This window comes from Doryrhamphus excisus, chromosome 13, assembly GCF_030265055.1.
Source record: "Doryrhamphus excisus isolate RoL2022-K1 chromosome 13, RoL_Dexc_1.0, whole genome shotgun sequence".
Lineage (NCBI taxonomy): Eukaryota > Metazoa > Chordata > Actinopteri > Syngnathiformes > Syngnathidae > Doryrhamphus > Doryrhamphus excisus.
Genome location: NC_080478.1, coordinates 20742958 through 20765917, shown reverse-complemented (window position 1 = coordinate 20765917; position 22960 = coordinate 20742958). Strand labels below are relative to the sequence as shown.

Below are 22960 nucleotides of genomic sequence, written 5' to 3'. Positions count from 1 at the left end.
AATGATAAGAGGGCAAATGGGACGAGTTGGAGTTAGCCTTACAAAAAAAATGGCTGAAGCAATCCTGGCAGTGGTCCTTCCACATTTTTATTAATAGCACAAGATTGAACGTACTGAAAGGGTATGATATAATACATTGTTACACACCAATAGTGGATGCTAACTGAGACTGGACAAGAGCAGAGGTCAAACTGAAGCGTTGGAAAACCAAGTTCCGATGTATACGTACTTAATCTTCAGCTCACAGCACAACTGCTGTCGAATCACGAGCAGTTTTCTTTCCTTGTGGCCTTTAAAGCACACTTAAAAGGTCTTGACATTACATTTGGGCGAACAAGAGTTTGGTCACGGTCTTAGCTGAGTGTACAAGGTAAAAGCTCTTACTTTGATCAGAGAGGACATGGAGGACATGAAGCCAGAGTTCCTGCAGTATTAGTCTGGAAGGTCAAAGGTCACCAATGTAGTCAGCTGATGGTTTCCTGAGAGAAAGGCTCAGGTTGGGAATAAAAGATATGGCCGCCCTAAAAGCACTAAAACCTGTTTTGAGAGGATTTTAAGTGTGAATGCTTGAATGCTTGGTAGGTGCTAATGCTACTCAGGGGCCTCTTTGTTTTTGGTAGTAAAAGTTAAATCCTCATTGACCAAAAAGTATATACTATGAATGCCCGGTGTTGTCCAGCTGATATGGATATGTAACATGAATTATGTCCTCTGATTGAATGAACACATAACAACACATAGCTAAACAAACTGAAATGATTGGGATTGGATTACATTAATTATGGATTAGAGTGCATGGAAACTGTGACTTTACATAAAATTGAGAAATCTTAACTATTTTGGGACTCACAACTATTTTAGTGCATGTAAACGTTGAGAATGAACTCTTGCCGTTTGTCGTTTTTCCCAAGAAACCCGAACGGTCTGTATTTCGGGCCACATCTGGACCCGCAACCAAAACATTAATGACACAAAGCGGGCTGGAAATGTGTGCACAGTGCGTATATGAAAGTCCTGAACGTGTGGCTTTGGCCCGGAAAAAGGAAAGTGGGTCTTGGCGAGGAAGCGGAGTCCTTCAGAGGACTAACAGATGGCTTGGACTGCGCCAGCGAGGCCGCGCAGTCCTCTCCCGCTGAACTCGATTAGTGAAATTTTATTAAACGTTTCCTGCTCCCCAGAGACGTGAGATGGTATTTGGCAGCCTGAGAGGCAGCCATGATTAAATGGCTTTTTGATGCTGATGCATTTGGAAGTCCCATTGCTTGTTATCTGCCCCAGCACTTAGTTTAATGTGCTCTCTGCTCTCGACAAGAACCTCCATCGCCGTGTGACCCAATAACACCTAAACAAAGTTCACCTGGCCGGGAAATCACGCTCACCGTTTATTTGCACTTCATGGAATCTATTATTTCAATTTGTAACTTGTCACTTTTCAGTCTTGGCTTTGTGAGCACGATTTCTCAGAGCTATCTGTCGAAATGCCCTGAAGTTAAACGACAGAAACTGTGATCATTTGCATTTTCTCCAACACAACACAGCTGAAAGGCTGTTTCTCAAGCCTCTTCACGACCGCACTGCATATTTTCATTAACGATGAAAAAACCCAGTTCATCCTCAGTGTGCTTTTCCCCTTGTACATGAAAGAATACAGATTTATTCCAAGGACTGATTCGCACATTGTCAGCAACATGTTCGTTTTTTCTCATTTTCTCATTTTAGCAGAAAAGTCCCCTCAAAACAAATGGAGACCTCGTCTGGCAGCCAATTGATTGGAATTGTACGTAGAATGTGTTGTAGCACTACTTTGCCATGGGATGGATGAAGGAATGTTGTCAGCTGATTTGACTTGTGGAGGCACCATCAGGACTTTTTTTGTTGTTGATCATTTCAGTAACGCTCATGTATTAATCCAGTGAGAAATGAAGGAATGATAATGGTTAATAATAATAATAATAATACATTTTATTTGCATAGTGCTTTTCAGAGTATTCAGATGCTTTACAGTAGAGAAAAGAAAGAAATAAAAATAGAATTGAGTAAAATCTGAGTATACAATGCATTAAAATACAATATCCATACATTCATTCAGAGCTAAAAACAAGGCTAAAAGGGGGGCGAGGTGGGGCGCAGCAGTCAGGTATAAAAAGTTAGACATTAAAAAGGGATTTAAACAGGTGGGTTTTGGGAAGGTGGGAAGGTCGGGGCAAGCACGGAGTGAATGGGGCAAAGAGTTCCGAGGTTGGGGCCAGCGATGTCTTCCCAGGTTGGGAGCTTGGTCTTGCATGGGAGTGCCAAGAGGTAGTCGCGATATTCCGATGTTGACGATGCCAAGCTAGTTTCGATACCTCAAGAAACCTCTGCGGTGAGCCTCTGCTGGGATTTATTCTCAGCAGCTTTGCCAAGCAGCCGTCACACAAAGCTGATTATTGGCTATTTTCTGCTTGCTTTGAAGTCACATCGCCACTCCTCACTTGCTGGCAAAATAGATTTCATAAAAATAATTCATAGATCTCCCAGTGTGGTGGCGAGGAGGGCCAAGAATGAATATTAACACACTGTCTCGTTTGCGCACTCCTGTCAATCAAATGATATGGTTTGAACCCACGTAGTTTCAGTCCAGTATTGATGTTTCTGTTTTCTGCTGGACTGAAATCATGTCTGATGGAAACATGCAGACTGATGGTCACAGCAGGGCTCTGGGATGGGATGGGATGGGTCTAGGAATGGGATGGGTCTAGGAATGGGATGAAGTCATTGCTGTCAAAAATAGTCCGACTAGAAAACTAGAATAACATTTCATCGTAGTGATAATTTCACTGATGTCCTCTGACTCCTTCTTCAGTTTTCAACCGATTCAAACCAATCCAGCATCAAATCGTTTAGCTCATTCGGGAATCGTCTGTTCAGATATTTCAAAACATTGGCAGATTTTCTGAAAATCCCCAAATTCCACATTTCCCCCCAATGACAATAATTGTCCATTTTTAAAACACATTCCTTAAAAGGGACCTACTATGCTATATCCTTTGCATTGATCTGTGGGCTCTATAGAGCAGCTACACACAATAACCTGCACAGAAAGCTTTCTGGATCTTCCAGAATCTGCACCTGTTTTTCCTTGGATTTCTGTCTGTTGTCACGGCTGCTGTGATTGGTCACACTCCCATTCAGGACTTTTTGTAGCACTGCTTCCTCTTCTTCCGGAATTTCTTTCAAAGTCCAGGTTTTTCAATCAAACTGTTCAAGACTTTCAGGATAATCAGGTTCCCTATTTGTCAGATGCCATTTTTTAAATTTTTCACTCAAAATTCTCACGTCCTGTTTGTCTATATGTGCCCTGCGATTGGCTGGCGGTCAGTCCAGGGTGTATCCTGCCTCTTGCCCAAAGACAGCTGGGATAGGCTCCAGCATACCTGTGACCCAAGTGAGGATACGCGGTATAGAAAATGTATGGATTCTCACGTTCTGTAGAAACATACATTGGTTTCTACTACCACTTTTATCAACCCATTCAAGCGGTTCCACATGAAACCGCTCAAAACATTACGGACATTCAGGCTGCCAATGTTTTGGATAACACAATTTTCCGTTTTATGCAAAATTGTTACTTTCTGTAAAAACCAACAGTAGTCTGTACTAGCACATTTCTCAAATGTTCATGAAGTTAACCTGACCTTCTTCCTTTGGGGGCTGATGATAGTGGAGACACTGCGGCAATTATTAGATGGTGCTCAAGGACACTAAAGAAGTCTGTTGTATATGTTCGTCCAAAAGCATTGCTCAGACATTGTTCCCCTAAAGCTACAATGATTATTTTGATGACGACAGTTCGCGTCATTAGCTGCCTCCTGGTGGTGCAAACCAGTGCGCTGTGACCTTTGACATTTCTCCACCAGTGACCATGGAAGTGAGGCTCATGACGTTGACGCCTCACAGTCTCCTTTCGTATGGTGACTCAGTAGAACAGTCGTCAGCCTAACCTTGCCCCGCCACTCCCCGCTGTCCTGTTTATGTAGTAAGTTCCAGCGTCGTCCTCGCATGCCAATTCAGATGATGTTAATCTCACAATGTGAATAAAAAAAAGAGAAGGTTGTCTACGCCGTGGCCTTCACTCTCCACCGACGTGACTCAACGACCTTTCCTTCCTCGCTTAATGTCAATAGCGCTGATAGTCCGTGCACTTGCGTCTTGGTTACACACAACATAAACCATCAAGCTAACCGTAGCCGGTGTTTTATGATTTCTGACATGCTGTGATTGAAGGAGTTAGCAAAACCTTTCATACTTTTAATTACATAAAAGGCTTTAGCCGACATACTCGCTTTCAATTTTCGCTTGTAACGAGTTTTAACTCGGGCCAAACGGCCTCCTCACTCTTTGCCCCCCCCCACCTCCATCCTCTTGTTTTATTGCCTGAAGTGAGAAAGCCAATGTGAGGATTAGATTAAGGCGATTGGCTACGCCCCCCCGAGTGTGTATTTGTGTGTGTGCAGAAGATATTCACACACTTCGCAGGCCAATTGAAGCAAACCTGAAGGCTAAGCTCAGACGAGGCCTGTTTGATCCAGGCCAGAAGGGGCGGAGGGAGACTGTGTGTGAGAGAGAGAGGGAACGGGTGCGAGCGCGGAGGCGGGGCTAATGCATCGCCACCTGGCTCCGAGGCAGCCATCCAGCTCGAAGGGGCGCTTGTGTGTGAACAGTCGCCGTCTTCCATTAGTCGTTTTTTTATGGCCTCACTCGCAAGCGGCCAACGTGTGAGCACACGAGCTGCCAAGTTAAACGTCCCGCCAGACACGATTTACGTTAGTGGGGGCACAAAAGTCTGTTTTTGATATCGTTACCAGGTGTTTATTTACTGAGGGCTTCTTCTGTCTCCAAGGAGGTCATTGTCTTTAGAGTGCCTCTGTCCATATTTACAACTTCCCATATGTTTAGAACAGGGGTGCTCATTAAGTCGATCGCGAGCTACCGGTCGATCGCGGAGGTGGTACTGGTCGATCGCTGGTCGATCGCGGCGTGACATTAAAAAAATATCATCCCAGCATCAATGCCGTCACTTGATTGACATACAGGGCAGCCATTCAGATGACAACTGAATGTTGCCCTTCGGGCGACCAATCAAATCAAACAACGTCTCTAAGTGCAGCAGAACTTACGATGTCAGCCTATCATCCAGCCCCGTTACTTGATTGACATACAGGACAACCAGTCAGATGACAACTGAATTTTGACCTTTAGGTCACCGCTCATGCGTAAACAACGATGCAAAGTGCTAAGCTAGTCGGCGAATTGCGAGATTTTAAAGCCCTTGCTAAAGTTTATGGTCACTAAAATGAGTGAAGGAGCTGGACCAAGTAAAAAGGCAAAAACATATCACTTCCATACGGATATGGAATATTATACGGATATTATGATACGGATATTATCCATGACTGATAAACATTTGGAAGTGTGCTTGAGGCTGGCTATCAGCAGCTACTGTCCGGACTATGCATCCCTGGCTGGTTCAATTCAGTGCAAGTCATCAAAGTAAACTCAGGTAATTACAAAAAATGTTAATAGTTAATTATGTGTGTTTTGCAATATTGGCTCATTTGGTTATGTAAGGTACATCAACATACATTGTACGTACAAATAATCCTCAATACATTTGAAAATAAATAGATGTTTTGCATTTTTGTAGTGGGTAGATCATTTTGACTCGGTCATTTTAAAAGTAGCTCGCATGCTGAAAAAGTGTGAGCACCCCTGGTTTAGAATATACCGTATTTTCCGGACTACAAGTCGCGCTTTTTTCATAGGTTGGCTGTTCCTGCCACTTATACTCCAGAGCGACTTATACATGAAAAAAGTGTTAATGTTCCATAAACATTGGACACCTTTTGTGTTCATGTTTATTTTTAGTGTAGCTGAATAAGCATTGTGTTAGCATATCTTACACCTATTCAGCCTGTTCTCTATTCTTTTATTGTTACAACTTGCCTTCCAAGAGGACCTAATGTCTGTTTTGGTCAAGTGGTTTGGAAAATAAATTACCTGCAAAAAATACCACTTATACTCCAGTGAGACTTATGTATGTTTTTTTATACCTAATTATGCATTTTTGGCCTTGGGCGACTTGTGTATGGTTTTTTTCTAGCTAATTATGCATTTTTGGCCTTGTGCGTCTTATACTCCAGTGCGACTTCTGTATGTTTTTTTCTACCTAATTATGCATTTTTGGCCTTGTGCAACTTTTTGTCCAGAAAATATATAGTACTCAAAATTGTCAGTACGTGAATGAAAGTGTTTTTCCCAAGGACCAATGGGAACAGACAAGGAGGCTTGAAGGAATCAGTTTGTTTCTGTCCAAAAACCTGAGTTTGAGGTTGATGATCAGGACAGGGCCCCAGAAGCATGTTTGCATCCTGTACTACAGCGGACCGTGGCGCTTGACAGCGGTCCGGCTCTCCATGAACGGGTGGGGGCTGCGTTGCTATGGTTACCTGCAGACTTTGTCTTCTTTCAGCGTGGAGTCTGTTTGGAAACAGACCAATTGATATTTCTGTGATGATCCCTGTCCCCCTTGGGAGCGTGTGGAGAGAAACCCCTTCCATGTGGCACACATGACCACTCAAGGATGGACTGATGAGATTCATGGAGATCTTAGGTTGAGGTTGAGCCAGGCAAATAGGACAGAACTATCAAGTTATGGCGTATTTTCCTAACCGAAAACTTGACTGTCATGTCTCGTTAGCATACAGTGGCCAAGAAGACTTGGTGCCTTCTGAATGTAGCGACGGTCCGCCCGTCCCTTTAACACATAGGCTGTAAAAGGGGTGGCGTTGAGAGGTTTTTCAAAGTTCTGCTTTTAGTCCGTTGCCTGCTGACCTCTCAGTACCCCAACACACACACACACACACACACACATGATACAGCGGTGATGTGATGAAGGCGCCCGTGCCGTCCAACACCAAGTTCAGACCTTCCTCTCGTGAAGAAGCAGCAAAGTGTTTGTGTTGCACAAACGACTTGTTAATTGGAGTCATCAAAAGATTCCCGATTCCCCCTTTTCCTGGTTAAATGATGATTCTGGAATTTTAATGCCAATTAAAGCACTTCATTAGCTCCACGCTGAATTTGGCTTTGCATTATTGATGTGCAGCAGCTGCAGACGTAAAACTGCAATCTACTGCACAATGGCGGCATGTGCGCTTCCTTGTGCTTTGTGTTAATATTTCAGGGGATTAATTGTTTGACATTGTTGTGTTTTGCTGCAGGAGGTGGAAACACAAACACGGAAATGGAGAGGTGTGTGTGTGTGTGTGTGTGGAATAGAGCAGTTGGTAGCTCCAGCTCCAACTCTATTTACGGAGAATGGCCCATCTGTAAATTGGGCATTACCATAAAGTGTGTGTATGTGACACTTCCTGTAAACTGGACATCTGTCCTACAACAAAAACACACACACACACACGAAGCAGCTTTACACAGACTGGACTCTGTGTGTGTCTTTTGTTATGGTGACACACACTCATGTGAGTTCTTCAGCTGGGATTGTGTTGCTTCAGCGAGTCGTCACCGTTCTTGGCTTTGGTTTCACGTGCACGGGCGCAACAAAGTCGGGATTTAACAGCAGCCATCTCCACTTGGTCACATCTGCAAGTTTCCCCTCCTGGGTTCTGTGTGTGTGCGTTTGTGTGTGTGTGTTTGATTACAAGGTGCCTAGATATTTTACACACACATGCACACATAAACTAGAAGGAATTCTATTGATTTCCATTGACCCTTGCTTGTGTGGAGGGTCAGCCATTAAATTAACACAACAGTGCAGAAACTGATGACTCCACCACAGTACTCAATTCTGTGTGTGTGTGTGTAGTGTACCTACATTGTGTCGACATTCACGTGTGTGTGTATGCGCCCTCCGTGGGTCATTACTTCCACATACATGTGAAGCCTCTGCGGCAGAATGACTTCCAGACGGGAAAGCACAGCTCATTTCTCAAGCGAGGATTGTGGGGAAATAGTGGGCTTGCTCTCGCGGGAGAGAAGCCCCTGTACCTGCACATTCATCATGCCGGGTCCCATCTGTAACGAGCACCTCAGCGTACCGAGCGGGAGAAAGTAGGGCTTGCAGGCTTGTGTGCTGATTGGACGGGAAGGAGCTCCCGGGCTATGGCTGGAGTACTTAGGGATATACGTGTGTTCCCTCAGGATTTCAGGATACTTGTGCCGGTGGTGGGTTGCGGGAGGAGGCGGGGTCATGGTCAACTCAAATAATGATGTCATTGGCCATGACGCCTTTGAAAGCATGAGTAAAAAAAGCAAAACGGTTATGGTAAGAACTGGAAATTGAATGATGAGAAGAGCTGTATTGGCTACATTTGTTGCTTTTTTGAAAAAACAATATCTATAAAGTTCTGATGACTCGCTAAATATAGTTGGCAACGCCCATCCCTCCTGCTCCATCTTCTTTCTCTGGCATGTTCAACCAGTATATACGGTAAATATCAAAGCATTCAACTTGACATACATGTCATAAAGTTATCTTTACAGTTACTTTTTCTGCCGCTTATCTTCACGAGGGTGACGGGGGTGCTGGAGCCTATCCCAGCTGTCTTGTACACCCTGGACTGGTGGCCAGCCAATCCCAGGGCACATATAGACAAACAACCATTCACACTCACATTCATACCTATGGACAATTTGGAGTGGCTAATTAACCTAGCATGTTTTTGGAATGTGGGAGGAGTTTTCTCCAGAGAAAACCCACGCATGCACGGGGAGAACATGCAAACTCCACAAAGAGATGACAAAAATTGTTTATTTTTGAAAAGTAGTTTTCTGCCTCAAGTTATTTTTGTCACCCTTATTTTGCTAAATAGGACACAGCCTAAAGCACTCTTATTTTGAAGGCAGTAAGAGTGTCATACGTGTTGAGAAGGTCCCTTGATTGCTCACAGAGAGGTACTATGCAGATGCTAAACGTGCCTAGCCGTAGCCCCTGTACATTTATTTACAGCAACATGAGCTAGCATCCTAAAACCTTTGGCTACCCGAGGCAGACGTCCTTCATTCTTTGTCTGTTCTCCTGAAATCCTCTGGAGCTAAATAAAGATTTTCAGATGTAAACGATGATGTATTTCAGCTGTCAACCAAGAGCTCAAACAAAGAACTGAAAGGAGATCTTTTGGAAAGCGGTCATTATTTTCTTTTTGCTGTGAGTGGTTTCACACGTCTCTGCTATTTATAAGACCTGAATTCCTTTCCTTACTCTCGTGGGAACGTGGACACTGGATGTTCCTGTGCAGGAAACAATTGATGACTTGAAATCTGATTATGTTCAAGTCTTGGACTTGGTTTATGCCTGACTCAGGTGTCCCGCACCACGGCAGCAGGGATTACGTAACGTAGTGTGTAGTGTAGCAGGCGTGTGTAAAGCGGACAATGATTGGCTCAAGTCGCTCATTGATCCAAACCCACCCCCCCCACCCCCCCCGGGCGCCCGGTCGTGATGGCAATTAAATGGGTTTGGCAGACGAGACAGGAGAGCACGTAGCAGCTTTTGATAGCTAACACAGAGGAGGGCGGAGCTACAGAGCGTACCAGGATATTAGCTCATAACTCGGCACCGCCGGTCTTAACTGATCCCGGCATGCAAACATCAACGCTATGGTTCACTTCCTTCCCCTCACTGTGTGTGTGTGTGTGTGTGTGTGTGTGTGTGCGCTACATCCATGTGCAGGGCGGCGACTTCTTGTAGTTGCAAGGGGGGGGGGGTGTTTCAGGGTCATTTTAAAGTCAGGGTAGGGAAGATGAATGGTGCATTCAAGGCACATGGGAACAATTTAGACACTTCGGTAATGACTCCAATGTTTGGACACGCCCACTGAGGATAGCATGACATCATGAAGATGAGCTTTTTCCTGTTGGTGCTAACTTTCCATGCGTCCATCACAAAGACACTTGCTCATGCAGTGACCTCACATCTTCCCAAATGTCACCTGAGAGATTTAAAAATGTGTAAAAGTCATTTCTTAGACTATTTTTGGATCAAGTTGTGATCCAAATGCTTCAGATTCCAGGTTTTATCCTGAATGTTGTGTGCGGTGGCGTCGGGACACAACGCCAAGACACAACGTCACCACGCGTGTGATGACGTGTAAATAAGCAGATCACGGTTCAGTGTTGTCCACAGGGCCGCGATCTATTTGCGGCGGTGGCTTGGATGATGTCATTGTCTAATTTGCATGATTGATGGTATCGTCCAAGAGACACACGGACAGATGAGCAGAACAATATGGATGGTTGGATGGATTTCTTCTGCCGCTTTTTTTATCTTTTTATTGCCACAAACCATGTTAGCCGCCTGTGTTAGCCGCCTGTGTTAGCCACCTGTGTTAGCTGCCTGTGTTAGCCGCCTGTGAGTGCTTTTCATGGTTGGGGAGCTACCAGCAGCCCCCATTGCTCATTGACAAGATTGCATGTAATCATGCAGTGGTCTCAAAGTGTCCAATAAGAAACTTTGTTGCCAGTACTACTTCCGAAGAGTCGCAGTCTAGTATGAGATGTGTGTACAGAACGCTACGTTCACTGACCATCCCACCATAATTTGTTCATGAGTGAGGGTGCCGTTTTCCACAGCTTGCAGCAGTGCACGTTTTTAACAGACATTTTTACCGGGACGTGTGGAACTGCTACAACGGCATTGAGCCCCGCCCACCGCATCCACCCATTGCATCCTCGTCCACTGATTAATCGTCTTCATCAATTTGGGACCCAACATGTTGTTGATGTGTGCCGGCAGGTCTGACCACAGAAGGCTTGTACCGCGTCAGCGGTAACAAGACGGACCAGGACAACATCCAGAAGCAGTTTGACCAAGGTGACCACACACACACACACACACACACACACACACACACACACACACACTCAGCAGGACTTCATAGTCATGTGGTCTACACAGGTACGGAGGAGGCATGGCATTAAACACAAGAAAGATGCTTCAACTTTGAACATGTTGGTTTAATACCTTCTTGGAACCGTGTGTGTGTTCATTCACACACACACACACACACACACACACACACACACACACACACACACACACACTATTGACTCCAGTTCTTAAAGAGACACACACACACACACTACTGACTCCAGTTCTTAAAGAGACACACACACACACACTACTGACTCCAGTTCTTAAAGAGACACACACACACACACTACTGACTCCAGTTCTTAAAGAGACACACACACACACACTACTGACTCCAGTTCTTAAAGAGACACACACACACACACTACTGACTCCAGTTCTTAAAGAGACACACACACACAGCACAGTCAACATGCATGTGACAACGTGGACCTCGGCAGTCGTTGCCGTACTTCTGCACTGACCTGTTGTGACTTTGCGTGACGTGATGTGAAGGACGCCCCTCGGCCAATCAGCTGCCCCGCATGCCCTACATCAGGACGTACTGATGGAAAAAGATGACGGACTGTCAGCACGTGATTGTTCTTCATCATACCTTCACCATCTTCTCACCCTCATACCTTCCTTCATACCTCGCCTTTGCTGCTATCACCGTTTTCTTGACAGCTTTTCCACTTTGTGTGTGTGTGTGTGTGTGTTTCTAAGATTGAGTGTGACAGCTGCTGTTACCTCTGGGCTCTGTCCTCTTTTTTTTTTTTTCTATTTTTTTATTCATCGTTTGTCTTCTCCAGTGTGTCAAAGCTCTTCTCTCCTGTCAGCCATCGCCACGTTTCCACGAAACGGAGCAACCGACTTCATATTTGTCATCCATCCATTTTCTGTACCGCTTATCCTCACTAGGGTCGCGGGCATGCTGGAGCCTATCCCAGCTGCTCCCAATTTCAGGACTTGTTTTCATAGCCAAGTACCGAGATAGAAAGGGTACTGGGGGTTAACTCATTTAGTGCTGTTAATTATTCTGTGTGATTTAGTGCGTTTCGTTTCGTGTCCCCCGTGTGCAGATCACAGCATCGACTTTGTCGTGATGGACGTGGCCGTCAACGCAGCCGCCGGAGCCCTCAAAGCTTTCTTCGCCGACCTGCCCGACCCGCTGATCCCCTACAGTCTGCACCCAGAGCTGGTGGAGGCCGCAAGTAAGAACTGGGCTTTCTGCTAACTTCCTGTCCGAGCTCCTCCCCTTTTCTGTGCCCCACCCCTCTCTCGCTCACCGAGCTTGGCTCGAGGCGTTCTTTGTGCGACTTGTCAGTCTGTCGCTGTGAAGGCGAAAGCTCAGCGGCGCCTGGGGCGGATTTCTTGGTGAGCTGGCCGACTCGAGTGACATGGTTTCATGTTGGATTGTTTGAAGATCTCCAAAGATTGTTCTTAATGGCGGCCAATTAAGACAAAAGTGGCTTTAATTTGACTTGAAAGCTGACCTCTTTCATCGTCATCGTTTATATTGATTTCTTCACTCGCATAAAAGCTTGGATTCCCTTTTTAGTAGACTGACGCTGTTGCATCATGGGAAGTTCCCATCCCAACTATTTCACTCTGCTCTACTTCTACTTCATCATGAGCTCTGGCAGCGTGGATTATTGCCCTTTGACCTCACGTAACCATTAGAGGTGGAAAGGCGCTTGTTGCCTCGCCATTAGGATGACTGATGGTGTGTAGGAAGCCTAAATCAAAACTCTATGTGTGTGTGTGTGTGTGTGTGTGTGTGTAACAGTTCTAACGCTGCCCCTTGAATGTCGGGAATATCCTGGACAAGCAGGGAAGGTCAGACGCTGGTGGAGTCGGTTTTAAATATTTGAGTACCCGAGTCCCGACACGCCTCGGCGCCAGTGAGCCCCTCGTCGACACGGACGTGACGCGCAGCCTCACGGGGGAATGACGAGTATCAAGGAAGGAAAACGCCAACAACATTTAACGTGCTCTGTATTCGTGCCTGACAGAAATCGTGGACTACATCGAGCGCCTGCAGGTCCTGAGGGAGATTGTGAAGAAGTTGCCCTCGGTCAACTACCATGTCTTCAAATACATCATCACGCACCTCAACAGGTAAAACCACGCACACATGACTCATGGAACAAGGCACATGAAATCAGGCTCATTACGGCGGAGAGTGGTTAACATGCAGGCCTCACAGCTGGGAGACCCGAGTTCAATTCCACCCTCGTCCATCTCTGTGTGGAGTTTGCATGTGGAGTAGAAAATGAATGAATGAATGAACTTAAGTGCCATCCACTGTAAAGCCAAGCTACACAAACAGTGCTATTATAATGCATGTGTGGCGTTCCAATTCATTTGTGGCGGACCGCCACAGATAAATGAAGGCATGTGTAACGTTGCTTTGTGTGTCAGGGTGAGTCAGCACAGCAAGACCACGCTGATGACGGCAGACAACTTGTCCATCTGCTTCTGGCCGACGCTGATGAGACCCGACTTTGAGAACAAGGACACCTTGTCCACCACCAAGCTCAACCAGGCCGTCATCGAGTCGTTCATCGTGCAGAGTGACTACTTCTTCCACGGCGGCGAGGTGGCCGACAGCTCCAGCAGCGGCGGCACGCCCCCCCCGCGCTGCCACAACATGGTGGAGGCGCTGCTGCCCCTTCAGCTGCCGCCCCCCCTGCAGCCCCAGCAGATCCAGCACGCCCTGCCCCCCGAGCCCCTCATCTGAGAGGCATGCCGGCGGAGCGTGGTTTTTTTTTTTTTGTCGGCGGTGTCCGCAGGCGGGCTGTAAGGACACGTCAGACCCCGCCCGCGGCGCCCTCTGCCCCCGGACCGCAGAACTCCCAACATGAAGCCACTTTGGAACCTTTTCTTTCTAGCAGCGTGATTTAGCACATAGCGGTGACGTGACATCGTTAGCGGGGTCCGATTCCGCGACCCCTCCCCCCCCACCCCATGACACAGCACACGGCGTCAAGCTGACTCCGCCCTCTTTGCCACTTGCCCCCCCAACTGCGGTTTGTGAGCCGAAATGACTTCCGTCTTCCTGCAGGTCTTCACATTTCAGCAACGCTTAACCTTTGACCTCAGCTGAAGACTCCATCAATTGTAGATAATTTCAATTTGGGGGGGGGGCAGCCCCCTTCCTCAAAGAAGAGCACAGTGTCAAAGGTCACACGTGACCCTTTCATTTGTGTTTTTATTATTTAGACTTTTCTTTTTGATATATTTCTATGTCGTCTAATTTCTTACCCTGTGTGTGTGTGTGTGTGTGTGTGTGTGTGTGTGTGTGTGTGTGCGTGTGTGCGTGTGCGCGCGTGCGTGTGTGTCTATTCAAACCTTCTCCACAGAGAGAAGGTCGGATTTAGGAGGGAAAAAAAAAAAAACGATTTCAGCCCGTTTGCGTTCTCGCCTCCCGATGCGTTTCTTTTGAAGGGACACGCCCCCCTGCCGAGGCACATGAGCGATGTAACCACTAGGTGGCGACTCGTTTGGGACGTCTGCATGTTTTCAGTGAAAAAACACAAAAGAAACAAAAAACCGCTAGAAGGCGCATTTATTCCGTTGCATCTCTCGTTCGGAATGTTTGTTTTTTTTTTCAGTTTAAGGGGAACTTTTTTATTTTGAACTTGATATCATATTTTCGGTTAAATGTTTTTTTTTTTCCTAAATAGAGGAAAAAGAAGTTTATATAAGAATCTAAATATATAAGAATTTATCAGCAGGAATGTTGCTGATGGACTCAAATGTAACCGGGTACTGCTAGAAGCTATGTGGGCGTGTGTGTGTGTGTGTGTGTGTGTGTGTGTGTGTGTGTGTGTGTGTGTGCGCGCATGTGTGCCGTACCAATAAGGATGTTCAAGAAAACGGTTCAACATAGACGAAATCCCGACTGTCTTTGAACGCAGCACACTCCAAGTCTTACCGTGGTCCATCAGGATGAGAGGTTAGAAGTTGTTGAGAGATTGTTGGGTGAGGTTGGAACGCTGGTAGCCCATCGTGGCGGGATCTGGCGGTGGGAAGAAATGACCAGATGGGAATAACGCCATGTTTGACTTTTTAAAGAGACAGAAATGTGAAAGTGCTTCAACGGGTGACGCGTGTCAAGTCCTGTGTGACGTGATGACCCCGGGACACCTGAGGCCACACTCGCGGTCACATGACTTGTGTGGATGTATGACTCGCTGACCGACAGAGCAGGAAGTGACTTTGTGTGTGTGTGTGTGTGTGTGTGTGTGAAGAGCGCTGTGAAAGGTTGTGTAAAAGTTCTGCGTGCGTCCTCGCCGCTCAGTGGACATCACTGACTGTTAGCATGCTAACAATCTGCTAGCTGTGACGTCACATGGAAACAAACTTGTTGTTGGCTCAAGTGCACAATCTCCATCATTGAAATCGCAACTGAATGTAACAAAGTAAGGTAGGGGTGTCCAAAGTGTGGACCGGGGACCATTTTACCCCCCCTCAGATGGTATTTTTATTGCTTCTCACCATCTTCTTGCCATGCTGTCACGTTTCAATAGTGTATAATATTATCATAAGCTCCAGTAATGGCAGACCTGGTGGGGTGCCAGTGGAAATTCTATATTATTATTATTATTTTTCCCCAACATTTTCCTTATTTTATAATGCAAATGATGCATGGGAATATTGTAAAAAATCCAATGATTGAGATATGCTATTAGATATTAGGCTAAGATGTGCCCCCAGCCCCCCAAAATCAACAATAGTTGTGTTTCTATTCCCCATGGGGGGGCCAGCTGGCTCTGCTTGTAGAAAACCAAGCCAAGACGTGGATGATCAGATTATTGACCTACATTGGATTTCTTTTAGCATCTTTCATGTACAGAATGTAGCATCCTTGGGTTTTTATGTACGCGGCCCTCACTGGACACCCTGACGTAAGGGGGCGTGTATTTCTAACATTTAGACTGATTGGAATGCAGCCTGACACTCGTTGAACCAATCAGACAGGAAGGCGTCAAATGTGATTGGTTGAAGGTCATGCTGGCGAGGACGTGCGTCTGGAATGAGAGTGATGCGAGAGAGAGATGTTTTTCTGAGCGACTAAAAAGGGACAAAATATTCAAATTGGAACGCAGCCAGAAGGCCTTTAGAAGCTTTTTCGATGCTGGACTGACTAGGATGTAGACAAGACGCAATGGGAATGGAACGCGGCCAAGAGTTTTTGTGGAGCTTTGAGAAGGAGGCGTGTGCCGCTGCTAGCTAATTGAAGATATGGCGCTATTTGTGTAGTCTCCATCAACTCATGTCTGCCGCAAGTGTAAGAACCTCAACTGTAACATAGTCAAGAAACCGGACGTTCTCCATCGTTTCCTAATAAATTTCCCTTTTTTCCTACAGTGCTCCAAGTCACTCTTCTTCATGACACTTTATTTAACACCATACTACTGTGTTTGCCCCCCCCATATTAATGTCATATATATATATATTCACACCATGAATTCAGCCCCATGGAGTCACGTGGTCCACATGAAGTTCCATCATTCAGATCTTAGGAAGGCCAAAGGTAAGTTATCTCAATAAAGTTTTGGTTGAATCACCGTCCACATTCAATTAGCATAAATGTCATGTAGCTATATTTCACATATTGGCTAATGCTAAGCTTTCAATTCCTGTTACTTTCACTCCTTACTTAAACGGCTTAATAAACTTAAGACAAAAACGTAATTAAGTTGTCTGAAATGCGGCAACACACATTTCTGGGGTGGAAATGACAGAAATTGAAGTTTATTTTGAGCGTGTAATAGCAAGCAAATTAAAAATCATCACGGTCAGCTTACAGTATGATACTGTTGTTCAACAATAATAAACATACTATTACATCAATACCTCTCTGACCAAAAGTATTACCTGATGTTTTAGCACGGATTCAGTACATGGTACGTAATGTGTAAGTGAATAATAAAGTAGCAATGAAATGACTCGATTTATGGTCCCAACGTCAATAGAGATAATAGCTATAATAGCTATTCCAAGGTAAACGCCGCCATCTGGTGGCTGAACGGCAAACTGCACCTCATAAACCGACAACCACAGTTCTATCCCTTAGCCGCATGACTTTAAATGTGTGTCATATACATTTTTGTGTTAGACTTGAACAAAGCAGGCCTTTAAGTGAACATCTGGGAGTGGTTGCCATGTCACAGTCACATGACTATCCCGGAATACGGCTTCCCCAAAATGGCAGCATGTTAGGTAAGCTAGCTCATTTCTGATGCGTTTTTTTTAATGAAAATGTCCTGGTTTCATTGCGCCATGGTGGCTGAGAAATGCAAAACAACTTATAATAACACCTCCCAAAGTTTTTAGGAAGTGATAATGATCATTTTTGCTACAAAAACGTTTCGACCAATCCGCTACTGGGCTTTGGTATCGTAATACTTCCTTCATCACGGTTAATTGATTCCAGACCCAAGAGTGATTAGCCAATTTTTGCAAAGTAATATATACATATTAAACATTATTGGAGACATGTAGACATGAAATAACACCCATAAAGTCACATTTCAGACGAGAGCTAATATTTTCTTACAGGCCAATTTAATACATTCCAGAAATGCGTTGCAAATCAGCACAAAATGGCGGCCATCATTCCCAAATGGTATCTGTGTCTTGGATTTTCATTAACTAGCTGACTGGAAAGAATTTTATTAATTAGAATGAATACTTATTTGGATAAGCTTGATCACCGCTAAAGTGGGTGTGTCTTATGCTTCTGTAGAGCAACAGCAGGGGGCGCTGTGGTTGCCGTCATCACGTGTAGAAGAAGAAGAAGAAGAAGAAGACATCCCTCAGCCTTTTTCTCTGCCTCCCCCAGGACGGGAAGCACCACACCCTGTCAGCGAATCAGAGCAGGGCCCGCCCTCTCCATCACATCATCTTCAGTTTCCACGGTAACAGCCCCCCCCCCAGCTCTCCTCCCTCCCTCGTCCCTCCCGCTCTCTTTCCCTCTGCTTGTGTTTCCTCTGTGAAAGGTGCCGCATCATCGCCGTCGCCCCTTGCTTAGCTTAGCAGCGTGCTAGTTTTTAGCGTTAGCATCCTTGCTGCAGTGGGAGAGTCCCGACGTGCGAGGCGCCACCCTCCTCCCAGCACCGCGTCCGTCTCCGTCCTTCTCCATTCTTCTCTGTCCTCCAGCATCCGGCTGACTGCGGAGGACGATGCGGGCGGCGCGCTGAGGAAGACGATATGCGGTATGTAGCGATGAAGATGCTCCATGTGTGTTTGTGCGTGTCATCCTTCATGCCGTGCTGCATTCAGGGGCCTCCCAGTGCTTCCAGGGAGGACGTAAAGGGAGACACTGGGAGGTGACACCCATACCGCCCCCCCTTTGCCTCTCCCTCTGCTTTGTTATGGCGGCCTGCTGGCTCGGGCCCCAGCACGTGCCCCCCCAGTGGGGGCCAACGTTGGCAAATAAAAACATCATCCTTTGGAAGCGTTGCTTTCAACTTTGGACATTTTACCCACAATGCACCTGTGCGAGGCTCGGGCTGATCAAGACTGGCTCAGGGTTTGATATCACATATCCTAATGTCACCTGAAAGTCGCTTTTAAGCGTAGGTGTCCAAAGTGCGGCACAGAAATCACTGTCGGCCCGCCGCTAGCTTCTTTCTTGGCCCACGGCATATTTGACCATATAAAAGATTGAAAATAGATCTATTATTGATATTACACTCATATAACACAAAGCTAAGCAGTCTGATATCGTAGCGTCCTTGAACACTTTAAGAACTTTTTAGCTTTAAGGCTTTGCTAGCATCATAGCATGGAGTGAGCTGGCAGGAGTGGAATCAGAAGGGCGGGAATGTGATGTCATGCCGTATCACATGATGGTCGCCTCGGAGCTGAGTCATCAGGACAACAGTGACGACACATGGGGGACGTTAGCGTCTCTGATTAGCATTGTTTTGTGTACTTTCAGCTCTCAGCCGATTGGAATTGGATATAATAATAATAATAATAATAATAATAATAACTGCATAGAGCCACAGCATCCTCCATGACGTAGTCTTCCTCTTTTTCTTTGATGCATTATTTACATGGCGGCCATGCTGGTAACTCCAGGGATGCTCACACCCTGCGTGTCTGCAGTGTGTGAGTGTGTGTGTGTGTGAGTGTGTGTGTGTGCGTGCGTGTGCGTGCAGCAGCCTCTTTGCTGGGCTTTAAATGATTAACACGGGCTGAGTTCACCCTGAAGTCTGTCTGAAGGTTTCACCGTCATGACAGACAAAAAAATGTGGCAAAGATTGTTTGAAGGTTAAATGATGCCAACCTAAGTGGAGTCAAAGATGATGGCATATACAGTTGCTAATAGTTAATAGTAATATTTCACATTAAAATATGAACATGTCAACATGGAAGAAAGTAAGATGGCCGCCATTGTTTTGGTACATGGTTCCGCACTCCAGGCTGACTGGAAGTAGGAGCTATGACACTATTCCTGATAGGAAATAACAACTATGACACTACTCCTGGTAGGAAGTCAAAACATGACACTATTCCTGCATGGGAGTAGGACATATTACACCTGAACGGATGGGGAGCAGGAGCAGTGTCATTCCTTATGTCAAGGAGGAAATATTATACCATCTCTGGTGGGAGGTAGGGCATATTACATTATTCCTGATGGGAAGTAGGAAATCATGTACAATGTCTGATAGGAAGTAGGAAATATTACAGTATTCCTGATGGGAAGTAGGAAATCATGTACAATGTCTGATAGGAAGTAGGAAATATTACAGTATTCCTGATGGGAAGTAGGAAATCATGTACAATGTCTGATAGGAAGTAGGAAATATTACAGTATTCCTGATGTGGAATAGGCAATATTACACTTTTTCTGATGGAAAGTATGAAATATTATGGTATTCCTGATGGGAAATAGGAAATATTACACTTTTTCTGATCAGAAGTAGGAAATATTACAGTATTCCTGATGTGGAATAGGCAATATTACTTTTTCTGATGGGAAGTAGGAAATATTATGGTATTCCTGATGGGAAATAGGCAATATTACAGTATTCCAGATGGGAAGTAGGAAATATTATGGTATTCTTGATGGCAAATAGGCAATATTACAGTATTCCTGATGGGAAGTAGGAAATATTATTGTATTCCTGATGGGAAATAAGCAATATTACAGTATTCCTGATGGGAAGTAGGAAATATTACAATATTCCTGATGGAAAATAGGCAATATTACCCTTTTCTGATCGGAAGTTGGAAATATTACATTATTCCTGATCACAGGTAGGAAATATTACAGAATGCCTGATTAGCAGTAGGAAATATGACAGTATTCCTAATGAGAAATAGACAATATTACACTTTTTCTGATGGGAAGTAGGGAATTTTGCATGATTCCTGATCAGAAGTAAGAACTATTACAGTATTCCTGATGGGAAATAGACAATATTACACTTTTTCTGATGGGAAGTAGGAAATATTACACTCTTCCTGGTGGAAAGTAGGACATATTACAGTATTCCTGGTGGAAAGTAGGACATATTACACTATTCCTGTCAAATGTAAACAAAAGACATGCCTGCTAAAGTAATATTTGTGAAATGTAATTTTATTGAATTTATCTTCTCTAAGCTTATTTTGGCTTGTCGATCATGTGTGATATGAAATGATTATTATATTATGTCCGGAGGGTCTTGGCTGTTATTGTTAGCTAGCCTCTCCCTCAAACAACACGGGTGTCTTATGTACACGTGCACGTGTTTATATAATCATGTGTGTAGCAAGAGAAGAGAAATGACCTATTTCATGTACACTGACCTCTAATTGTGTGTGTGTGTGTGTGTATGTGTGTGTGATACACAAAAAGGCGCTTTGTGTGGTCACATGACATTGTTGTGATGATGTCATTGGTCCTCAAGCGGACCGGCAGTATGGTCTCCTCCACGTGCTGACATGAACTAAACCACAGCCGTTCCATCAAGCCCCGCCCATTACAACTGTGACCAAAGGGGGCGCTGTTTGTCCATGTGATCCACAGCACACGAGGGTAGCAGCATATCAAATATAATATATCAAAAAGAAAAGGAGTTTATGGATGTTTTATCTCCTTTCAGACTCCGCCCAATCATCTATTCCTCACCATGAGCGTCTTGACCCTCTCACCTGTGGCCCCTGAGCCGCCCTCCCCCATGGTGACCTCCATCACCCCCACCCTGGACACCGACACCCCCACAGCCACGCCCACTGTTGTCGACCAGGATGGGGGGTCCTCGTCAGGACCCATCCCAGGCAGGGTGGCTGCAGGGCGGGGTCAGAGTGACTCTTCCCAAAGGTACGTCGTCATGGTGACGGCTGTCTCATGTTGACTTCCTGAATGGGATGAAACAAACTTGACCCAAACAGGAAGAGGAAGTGGTCTGATGGGTGTGTCGCCTGGTGTCTTCTCAGGTCCAAGAAGCCGCCGCCCCTGCACACGGTCGCCGACTGGAAGGTCGTCCTTCACCTTCCCGAAATCGAGAAGTGGCTTCGAGCGACCGCCGCCAGGGTGACGCAGCTGTCGCACTCCGTGGGACAAGATGGCGGCAGTAGACACGTGGATGCACACCTGGTGCAGCTCAAGGTAAACTTAGCTCACTTAGCTAACATTCATGTCAAGCTAGCAGTGTCTTGTCGGAAGGTCCAGGTTTGGCATACAATGAAAGAAAACTTTATTGATAATTCCCAACAAACACAATGTAATGTTCCTGTTGGTTCTGGATTCATTGTAGCAGCTGGTCCAATTAGAGCTAAATATAGAAACCCATTAACAAGCACTGTGTGTGTGTGTGTGTGTGTGTGTGTGTACTCATTGCCATGGCAACGGGGGGGGGGTGTCTGTGTGAGCGTCCTCTGATCAATACTTTGCAGCCTCTGACCTCAGGCCCAACATTTCCCATCATGCTCATCTTCCCTACGCAACTTTTCACTTTGCGTTCTTTGATTTATGGACATCACTCAGTTGATTTGTTGATACAAATCAATTTCATGTTTTTTTTAGGGACGAATGATGACGTCAGACTGTCTCGTCATGCAATGTTTGTCCCGAGTAAAAGGCGCTGGTGTTATCACAAACTTTAGAAAGTGACTTGACTCTTTGGCGTCTCCTGGTGGTCAGAAAATAGAATGTTTTTTCTTTTAATGAAATTATTGAATTCGTGCTTTCTATTTGATTGTAAGCCAAATAATAAATAAATAAATAATCAATAAACATACACATAGAGTTTTATTAGAAATGCAACCACCGTATATGCTGGTTGAATGAAAAGAAACAGCAGTCGCCATCAGCGGTGATTTGGTGCCATCCGGTGGTCATTATGTGGAACTACAACTAGGAAATAGCCATTACATTTGAAAAGCATGTGATGTCAATATAAATATTGAAATGAATATGTGTGTAAAGGAGCATGTTGATATGGCATCCATCCATATCCGAGGTATCTGAGGTACGGGTCCAGATCTTCATATGAAGGAACACTGGCTCTACTCTGAGCTCCTCTTGATTGACCGACCTCCTCATTCTATCTCCTCGGTTGAGTCCAGCCACCCTGCGGCCATGACTCTAAGCTTGTGACGTGCCTCTGCCACGTTCCCGTCCTCGGACTCCGCTTCCTGTTTGGACGGTGCATCAGCGGGATTGACATCAACATGACTTTTAATGGAGGAGGTCATCATTGTTATCATCTTCTCTCACTTTCATCTCCACGCCGCTTCCTTTCGCTGTCATCTGAATGCCGCCTTTGCCTGCGGGCCTTTTGCTGCGACATGACCTTGTCTCTGCCTGTGAGGACACCATGATGCAACCTGTGTGTGTGTGTGTGTGTGTGTGTGTGTGTGTTGGCATGCCATTCCGAGCTGCACGTGTGCTCCAGCAGCTGCATGAGGAAAGTCTCGGCTGCTCTGTGAGGGCTGGGATGTAGTTCAGTTCTGGGATGTAGTTCAGCATGTTAATGACTTCAAAGTTTCACTCTCCAAAACCTGTAGTCCATCCTGCAGGTCCAGAACAGATATGGTTCTGGA

General features: G+C 45.4%; 2 protein-coding genes across 10 annotated transcripts in view; both read left to right on the top strand.

Moving 5' to 3' along the window:
• Window positions 1-16279, top strand: part of LOC131139974 (rho GTPase-activating protein 5-like) — a 38569-nt gene extending 22290 nt beyond the window's left edge. For both annotated transcript variants that reach the window (XM_058089967.1, XM_058089966.1), the window contains exons 4-7: window positions 10790-10867; window positions 11989-12120; window positions 12922-13027; window positions 13331-16279. In XM_058089967.1, the coding sequence (XP_057945950.1) occupies window positions 10790-10867; window positions 11989-12120; window positions 12922-13027; window positions 13331-13649 (635 nt within the window). In that variant the 3' untranslated portion in view covers window positions 13650-16279. The remainder of the gene's footprint in view (window positions 1-10789; window positions 10868-11988; window positions 12121-12921; window positions 13028-13330) is intronic.
• A 152-nt stretch (window positions 16280-16431) lies between these two features.
• The window catches only part of LOC131139972 (A-kinase anchor protein 6-like), a 99228-nt gene continuing 92699 nt past the window's right edge, over window positions 16432-22960 (top strand). For 4 of the 8 annotated variants that reach the window (XM_058089961.1, XM_058089962.1, XM_058089963.1 and 1 more), the window contains exons 1-4: window positions 16432-17137; window positions 17664-18132; window positions 21019-21236; window positions 21353-21524. In XM_058089961.1, the coding sequence (XP_057945944.1) occupies window positions 21046-21236; window positions 21353-21524 (363 nt within the window). In that variant the 5' untranslated portion in view covers window positions 16432-17137; window positions 17664-18132; window positions 21019-21045. Of the gene's footprint in view, window positions 17138-17663; window positions 18133-20771; window positions 20952-21018; window positions 21237-21352; window positions 21525-22960 lie in introns of all 8 variants that reach the window. The other 4 variants (XM_058089959.1, XM_058089957.1, XM_058089958.1 and 1 more) reach the window with 4 other exon arrangements.